Raw genomic sequence first — 8510 nt, forward strand, 5'->3', positions numbered from 1 at the left:
TGGGGGGGCTGGAACCACCCCTCAGGCTCCCTCCTGTGGTGCAGGGCAAATGGGTAACTGCGCCTCCTGCTGGCACCTCCTGGAACTCATTTCTGGGTGGAAGAGCCTCCCATGGAGGCTCTGGGTGCCGTGGGCCTACCTTCTCCCCGGTTCTCCCCGGGCCTTTGTCTGCAGCTGCTTTGTGTGGTTGGTTCCCGCCCACTGGTGTGACAGGCAGCTAGGAAGTGGGAATGGGACGGTGCCCTGGCATGTGATGCCTGGCGGCCACCACTCACTCCACAAGTCAGGTGTCAAGCTCCGCTGTGCCAGGCGCTGCTGCCCAGCATGAATCAGAGGCAGGCCCCCTTCCAGAGCTGACATTCTAGCGCCCTGTCCTCACCCTGCTTGTAGGATCATCTAGGAGCTTTTCTAAGTGCCCGTGCCCAGGCCCCGTCTGGTGCCACTGACGTCACTCTGGGCGCGTCAGCCCCCTGCTTCGTAGAGCTGGCCAGGTGATTCGGGTGCGCAGCAGGTGCAAGGAGGTGGGGGAGGAGCAAGTCCCTCTTAGCAATCATGGGCTTAATTGACCCAGGCCGACCTGACTAATGCCCTTGGCCTGCTGACCGCTCCCAGCCCGTGGGCGGGTCTCTAGGTTGCCCTTGTACTTCCGCTCCGTCTGTGAAGCTGATGCTTATCAAGAACCAGCTGTTCGTTACAAACCTGTTTGTGGTCGTTGTCCTTGTAATTACATACAGTCTGTCACCGGTGGCTGACACTACACTTTCCGTCCAGAAGACAAAACAGGCTGGGCGCTTAACGTGTTAATAGTACGTGGAAAATGAAGCAACAAGGATAGCGGAAAGCCCGGCTTTACAGCTGGGACAGGCACGCTCATATAGCCGAGGAGCAACTGCGCTGGGTGTGAACTCCGCTCCGCATCTGAGCTCCGAAGCTGTGCGGACCTCAGTGAGTGGGGAGCCGTGGTTTCCGTCAGTACCTCTCTGACCACTTTGGCATGATTCTGGAATCACTCACCTAATGTTCCTGCCCATGTGTCACCTTGGTGTGGACAACTGGAAACGTTTTGTAAAAATGCAGGAGGAGCTCACACTGGTGTCTTTAAATTCTTGTTCTGCTTCCACGAAACCAAACGATACAATCCCGGAGCTCTGGCCACACTGACCAGGAGAAGACCCTGGCCCTCCCTGCGGCAGGAAGACCATCGCTTTCACCACCTCTTTTAGTCAGTTGCTGGCAGATCAGAACATTCTGCTGAAGGGACCACCATGCAGAGAAGTGGGCTGGGAGGGGGAGAGGGGGAGGGTGCTGTTGGTGCCGGTGGCAGCGCCTGGCCTGGGCCTGAGGGGACGCCCCTGGAGGAGAGAGGTTTGCGTGGAGACAGGGAGACGGTGTCAGAATTAGAATTGGGAGTCGGGGTTCTGTGGCAGGCGCCAGGCCCCAAGGACAGGGAGGGAACTGTTTTCAAGGACAAATTAATTTGCCTCAGTGTTTTATGGTCTGGAACTGGTATTACCCACAAGCAAATAGGTTCGCCGCCGCGAACATTTGGTTGTGGATTGCTTTCAGTAGTTAATGTTTGAGAGGCAAGTTGCAGGACCAAACCGGTTTGCAGGCTCTCCGCCGCCGTTTGCGAATGAGACTCCTGCATGGGTGGCTGCACGGTGGCGTCTGAAAAGGCACGTTGTACAGACAGTGAAATGCACGGGCCTCACGTGCAGACTGAGGCCCTTTTGAGGAACCGAGAGCACAGAGGCCGCAGAGGGGAGGCAAGAAGCCTGACAGGCGATGCGGAGCCGCCTCAGACACGGCCGCAGTGACCGCAGGCAGGCGTCGGCGGGGGCTCGTCCAGGGGGCTGCGGTCCAGAGGGGAATGGAGAAGCGTTGGGTCTGGCTGCGCCCTGGAAGGGGCGGCCTTCAGGTTGTCCCACGATGGGGGTATTGCTGCCGCCTCTCCATCCCACCTGCCCCAGAGAGACCCAGGCTGGGAGCTGCCCACCAGGAGCGTGCAGGCTGCTGTCGCTGGCACATCTCTGGGTGAGATTGAAGCCAGCCTGGGGCTTGGCCCAATTGGCAGGTGGGGTGGGGTAGGGAGGGCTCAGGGTGCGCCCCTTTGCCAAGGAATGGGGAGGAGCCAGCCCCCTGAGGACAGGGACAGTGTCTTGTTTGGACACAGCAGTTAGGTACTGTCTGGCCTGGAGGAGGAAAATGCAAATAAACCAGCCAGCCAGCCCTGTGGCCTCCACCTCTTGGCAGCTGGACCAGGAAGCTAGAATCTTTTCTAACAAAGAGGTTCAGGCCCGGCCACCCTCAGGAAGGGACACCATTATTTTTTTTTTTAATGTGGAACGTTTCACGAATTTGCATGTCGTCCTTGCGCAGGGGCCATGCTAATCTTGTCCGTGTCGTTCCACTTTCAGTGTATGTGCAGCCAAAGCGAGCGCGGGAAGGGACATCCTTGCTGTGGGGGAAAACTTGCTTAAGGAAAAGTCGCACGGGGACTGGGCGCTGCGCTGTTGGAGCAGCTCCTGGACGGGGGGCTTCCGGGGACCCTCCAGCCGGGGAGGGTGGCGGTGGTGCAGGGACTGAGGGAGGCAGGGCCCCCCTCCCCCCCTCCCACCTTCCTCCTGGAGTTTTCCTTCGGGAGGGAGACCCGGCTGGGCCCCACCGCTCACAGGAGGTTATTCTGAGCCAGTTCAGGGTTGGGTGTTTGGGATGTGGGGCTGGTTGGTGGAGGTAATGGAATCAGAGCCTTCACTCTGGAAGGCCCCGGGCTGGGTGTGGCAGTGCGGGCTCTGCAGCCGGCGGGCTGGGCCCAGAGGCGGCTCTGCCACTTTGCAGCTGGTTGAACGCAGACAAATTATCTAGTGTCACTAAGGTTCAATTTCCTCCTCTTTAAAATGTGGTGCTAGTGTTACCTACAGCGTTGTCATTGCGATGATTACATGAACTTACCTGAAGACAGTGCCTGAGCGTGTGCAGTGTGAGCCCTCAGCGGGTTTCTGTGGCCTTTATAGCCACACCATCATCATTGTTGTCATCATTCTGAATCCCATTCTCCGGGGGGCGGGGTTGAGGATACAGGCAGATTCTTGGACTTCTTTTATTTTGTACAGAAGCACTTCCTCTCTGAATCTTCCATCGAAACCAAACCCACAAGTCCCTGGACACCAGGAAGTGGAACTAGCCAGAGAGCTTCCCCGCCCGCCTGCCAGCTGGAGGGGGGGGGGAGTGGTGGCAGGGCTGGCATCCCCTCCCCACCCCCTATTTTCTGGGCCACGGGCTTCTGCCCTCAGGCGGCCAGAGCATGGGCTGCCCAAGATGACAGAGGCATGTGCAAAGTGCGGACCTCTTTATGGCCCTGGGGACCAGCGGGGACGGAGGGGAGGTGCCCTGGGAGCCTCTGCCTCCCCTGCCGTCATCCTGGGTTTGCACCCACGTGCCATGTTCTCTGGAAGAGAGGGCGGACTGAAGTGGAGGCAGGACCTCTGCGGAGCTGTTAGCACGTGCCCCGCGCCGTGACAAGTGCCTGACAGGTCATCTTAGGTCACCCCGAGAGCGCACCCCGGGAGGCAGGGACCAGGACTAGCCCAATTCCCAGGGAGAAAGCGCGGCTCGGGAAGGTCGCATCACTGACCTGCATTCCCACAGCTGGAGTGCTGGGGCGAGGGTTTGAACCGGGCAGTCGGGCGCACAAGCAGGGAAAGGGCGAAGGCGTCGGGACGCAGGTGTGGGCAGAACTGGGGCCCGACCCCTCTCTTACTCCGGCAGCTGGGGGAGACCAGAGGCCTGAGCCTCTAGCGCGAGGGTGCAGGCTCCAGTTAATGGCAGTGACAACTGGTAAGTGGCGTTTCTGAGCCAGCACCTGCCTGGGACACACGCTGCGTCCATCGCTGCCCAGTGGGCGTCTGGGAGCCAGAGCTCGTCAGCAGCTGGTGCTTGACAGGCATCGCCCTGCACCCGCCACTGGTTCCGCAGCATTCCCGCCCGGTGGCCCGCCAGCTTTCACGGCACAGGGAGCGCTGGTCACGCCCCTGGTCCTCGGGCACGTGCCGCTGCTCATGCACAGAGCCCAGCCCAGCGAGTCTGATGCCCAGAAACATAGAACGAAAAAGCTTTTACTGGAAAGAAACAGGCAGATACTGGACTGGGATATTGACAGGCGCCCTCTCCGGCAGGGAGCGTGGGCCCAGGGGCTCTTGCACTAAGTCCCCGCGACTGGGCGGCTCCTTTTTGGCGTGGTCAGCAGAACCCCAAGGCCAGCTCCCCCGGGTGCGGGCTGTTCTCCATCGAGGTTTGGGGACCCCGCTTCCGTGTTTTGTTAAAAAGTGCGGGTAGGCCAAGATCCCCGGCGGTTTACTCTGTCCTTGAAATGGTGGCTCCTCCTTGGCACCGCGCTTTCGGCAGGTGGAGGTCCTGTGACTACAACGGCCCTTGTTTCCTGGACAAGCCCCCACGTGCCCTGTCCGGTTCCTGGGCGGGGCCAGAGCTGTGACAGTGGATTTGGTCTCGAGGAGTCAGGGCTGGGGGGCCAGGCCGACGCCCGGGCGTGGCGTCAGCCTCCTCTCCAGCTTCTCGGTCAGCTCTCCGTCCTCATGGTGGGGACACGGGCCGCACCTGGGCCTTCCTGGCCCTGGGCTCAGGGCAGCAGCACTGGGTGCAGCAGCAGCTACAGGCGACCAGCAGCAGCAGCAGCACGGTGCCTGGAGGGTCGGGGAGAGGCAGAGGGCATAGACTCCGAGGTGGGAAGAGAAGGAACGCCCACCTCTTCCCAAGAAGCCCCTCTGGAGGTGTGGAGGGCCTCTGCCCGCAGCCGGGCACGCTGGGCAGAAATTCCCGAGGATCTCCATGCCGGCCGCTGGAGCCCGGACCTCCTCCCTGTGGTGCCTTCTCTGCCTCCCGGAGCTCCTGTCCCTCCATCCCTGGGGCAGGATGCTGGGTGCCTCTGGTCCCAGCACCACCCAGCCCATCCCCTGAGGCACGTCCCCAGACCAGGGGAAATGCCTCGTTTCCCCCCAAGAGACATCTGCTTCCCCTCCTCTGCCTGGGAGACACCGAGCCACTCCGCCAGCCCTCCGGCCAGCACCGTGGTCTCCCTACTCGGCCAGCCCTCCGCCAGCACCGTGGTCTCCCCTACTCCGCCAGCCCTCCGCCAGCACCGTGGTCTCCCTACTCCACCAGCCCTCCGCCAGCACCGTGGTCTCCCTACTCCGCCAGCCCTCCGGCCAGCACCGTGGTCTCCCTACTCCGCCAGCCCTCCGGCCAGCACCGTGGTCTCGCCTCCCGGTGCCGGGAAGAGCAGAGGAGAACCCGAGAGCCCGACTGACCTGTGAAGAGGAGGATGACCGAGAAGGCCACGATCTCCACGGGCTCGGCCTGCGGCAGCCTCTGTAGCTTGAGCAGCAGCCTCTCACCCACCCAGCGCATCTCCTGCACGAAGTCGGTGGCCCCCATGCTGGTCAGCTCCCGGGTTCCTGCCGGCTCTGCTGCAGAGAGAGCACCTGAGTCCCCGCGGGCGGGCGGCTCCGAGAATCCACCCTCCCGCTCCCTGCGCCCGCAGAACGAGTTTGTCAGGTCTCACCCTCTCGCTCCACCCCTGGTGGCTCAGGAGGGAGGGAGCCCATGGCCCCCTGCTCAGCGGTGGCCCCCAGCCCACCGCAGCTGGTGATGACTGAGCCTGAGGCCCTGCTGGGAGCTGCTCAGTAGAGCTGGGCACGGGAGGGGTCTGCCAGCTGCCAAGGTTGGCCATTGTGTCTATGTTAGGGTGACTTCACGCTCACATGGCTTGGTCTCAGACACCGGTCCTAGGTTTTGCAGTGGCCCTGGGTCACTCAGGACTGCGGTACAGGCAGGGAGAATGGGGGGGGCCAAAGCGAAGGGCCAGCCGTGCCTGCAAGTTGGGCGTGATGTGGAGCAGAGGTCCCTGCCCTCCGCCTCACCTGCGGCCATAGGGAGCCCATCCTCTTAGGACAGGCCGGGCGACAGTGTGCCAGCCCAGCCTGAACCTGCTCTCCAAGGCAGCTCTAATGCCAGGGCGGCTAACAGGTGGCCGGGGACTGGTGCCAGACCTTGGGCTCTAGTGACTGCCGCCGCGTCCTGGTGTCAGCCAGGGGTTCTCCGGGGGTGGCTGCCATCTGCGAAGCCCGTCACTCCCGTGGTGCCACCGCACAGCCTCCGTAGAGCTGCCCTCTGCCCTGGGCCTGCTCCCGCCTCCCTGTGCTGTGCAGCCCTTGCTTGAGCCCTCGGGGTGAGGAGGGACCCACAGCGACCACAGCCCGCCCTTCTCGGGCAGCTCGGACTGTAGAAGGCGGGGCCTCGTGCTGTGGTCACTTAGGACACCTGTGCCCTCTCTGCCTCGTCCCTCAGACCTGCGTCTCCTCCTCCACGTCATCTCTCTGGCGGTTTCGCCAGCGGCCCGCCGTGGCTCTGTCCTGTCTTGCATTTGAAGCTGCCCCCCTCCCTGCTTCGGCGGCGACTGATGTCTCCTCTGAGTCTCTCTCGTTACGTGAGGATGAGGTGCCAGTGTTTCGAGGCTGTGGGAGGACTGGCCACCTGGCAGCCCAGAGCCTGGCACAGGGAGGAGCCCAGCACACGGGACTCCCCCTGGGTGGGGTCTGGCCAGCGCAGGAGAGTTAAGGTGGCCTTTGGGGGTAGTGACCTTCCTCCAGCACCTGGGGAGTTTCATCTGCATCCTTCATTCTGGAAAGTTTGTGGCGTGTGAGGGGGAGGAGGGGAGGCAGGCTAGAGACGGAGCCGTTTTAAGTGATGCTGGGGTGGCAGGCAGCGATGGCTACGTGGAAAATTAGCTGCTTTCCTGTCAAAAGCGGGACCTTCCTTCTCTCAGCCCCCGAAAAGGCGATTGGGATCCAGTTCTCAAAGGTGCAAAGGCTCGGACTCCCAGAATGCCACAGGCCATCACTCCTGCTTCCTTTCTTTTACAAATGGGGAAACTGAGACCCGAGAGAGGAAGTGACTTCCCGGAGGTCACCCGGCCGGACAGGTCTGACCAGCCCCCCTGTGCTGCCCCACCCTGTCTCAGTGGAGGCCTGTCTTGGGCAGCTTCCTCTCTGACCAGCAAGATAAGTCCGCCCACGGGCAGCTCACCGAGGGCCCTGCCCAGCGGGGGGGCTCGGCTCAGTGCCCTGGGCCCTTTGGGAGCTGGTGGGCTTTGCAGGAGCAGCCCTAGCCCACCCTCGTGGGCCCGGGACCCTGCTTCCACCAGGCCCGGCTCTCAGAGGCCCAGGCCACACCTGCTCTGTGAGAACCACCTAAGGGACAGATCATGCATGTCTTTGCGTCTCAGGTCCTCCATATTCCGCCCAGAGCTTAGTACCTCTCTCCTGTGGTCACACTGAGCAGTGTCCCCCCATTGACGGTAGAGCAGGCCCCTCCCTAGCTCCAGGCCTGTGGGCATCCCCCCTCCAGGTTCCCACCCTCGGGTCTCATTCCAGGGGGGAGTGCACAGGGTTGAGGAGCTGTTCTCCCTCCCTCTTCGTCCACACTCGGTCGGCTTTCTCAGCCTGATTGGCCCGGTGCCTGCACAGCCTAATGTATCCATCAGACAGGCTCCTTAAAAGAGGTGGACGGAGGGCAGGGGGAGCTCTTCGCTGGTGCTCCCACCCCCAAAGCCCCAGGAGAGCTCAGAGGGTGTGGCATGGAGACCCGGCCAGTCAGAGGGGCGTGGCCTCCGGGCGGGGAGGAGGAAGGTTGCCCAGGTTGGGAAAGAGGGGTTTGTTGATCAGAAGCCTCAGCTCTAAAGTCAGCCGTCCTCCAGGGATGTCTGACGTCAGAGAGCGCAGACTCCCGCCTGGAGGACCTCGCCCCCTCTGGGAGGACTGGGTCCGCAGCAGCAGCAGGCGTGGACCTGGGTGGCATCCTGGCTTTGCACCCAGTGCCTCTGGAGCCCAGAGCGTGCCAGCCTCGCCCAGTTGGGGCTGCTCCCTGAGTCCCATCTGCGCCCGGAACAGGAGTGGGGCTGCTGGACTCGGCTCTTCTGGCCTCAAGACCGATAGGAGCCCCTGGCTTTTCTGTTGCGGCTTTGCCATCTCCAGCTTGGCTTGAGCAGGAGCCTCAGTGGGGACCACTGGGGCGCTGGAGGGGCCTCTTTCCTGGGAGGGAGGCGGCACATTCCAGGAGGTCCCAGGCGGTCCTCCCAGTGGGCTATTTAAAGCCCAGGCCAAGGGGGCGCCTGTGCCTGGTGCCCAATATAGCCAGCAGCCGTCAGGTGACCAGGGGCTGGTGCCCCAGCTGTTGCTCTGTAGGGAGCCCTACTCGAGTTTCCAGCTGTGGCCTGAGGAGAGGGGGTGCTCTGGGCTGGCTGCCTCTCCTCCCGGTACCTTCCCAGGTCGCAGGGAGGGGGGCAGGCAAGTCTAGTGGGGCTACTGAGAATTCTCCGTTGTTCTGATCTCTCTGTCTCAGGTCCAGCAAACTCTAAAACTGTACCTTCTGCCTATGAACCAGGGGACCAGAGTCCCTCCCAACCCATGCTGGGGGGGGGGGGGGGGGGGGGGGGG

General features: G+C 62.5%; 3 protein-coding genes across 20 annotated transcripts in view; 1 reads left to right on the plus strand and 2 right to left on the minus strand.

The window, feature by feature from the left end:
- SMIM6 (small integral membrane protein 6) overlaps positions 1 to 4015 on the minus strand; it is an 8408-nt gene extending 4393 nt beyond the window's left edge. For 4 of the 14 annotated variants that reach the window (XM_014531787.1, XM_014531785.1, XM_014531783.1 and 1 more), the window contains exon 1: positions 448 to 1774. Coding sequence is in view for 2 of the 14 variants with exons in the window: in XM_014531781.1 (XP_014387267.1) it covers positions 3635 to 3640 (6 nt within the window). In the remaining 12 variants the exon portion in view is untranslated. The other 10 variants (XM_014531781.1, XM_014531780.1, XR_001360211.1 and 7 more) reach the window with 9 other exon arrangements.
- RECQL5 (RecQ helicase-like 5) overlaps positions 1 to 8510 on the plus strand; it is a 27726-nt gene that overhangs the window by 11629 nt on the left and 7587 nt on the right. The window lies entirely within an intron of this gene.
- The window catches only part of SMIM5 (small integral membrane protein 5), a 6865-nt gene continuing 2454 nt past the window's right edge, over positions 4100 to 8510 (minus strand). Inside the window, exons 2-3 of one of the 2 annotated variants that reach the window (XM_005884268.2) lie at positions 5325 to 5483; positions 4100 to 4700 (exon numbers count right to left, since the gene is read on the minus strand). In XM_005884268.2, coding sequence (XP_005884330.1) covers positions 4591 to 4700; positions 5325 to 5451 — 237 coding nt within the window. In that variant the 5' untranslated portion in view covers positions 5452 to 5483 and the 3' untranslated portion in view covers positions 4100 to 4590. The remainder of the gene's footprint in view (positions 4701 to 5324; positions 5484 to 8510) is intronic. The other variant, XM_005884267.2, reaches the window with a different exon arrangement.

This window comes from Myotis brandtii, unplaced genomic scaffold (assembly GCF_000412655.1).
Source record: "Myotis brandtii unplaced genomic scaffold, ASM41265v1 scaffold825, whole genome shotgun sequence".
Classification (NCBI taxonomy): domain Eukaryota; kingdom Metazoa; phylum Chordata; class Mammalia; order Chiroptera; family Vespertilionidae; genus Myotis; species Myotis brandtii.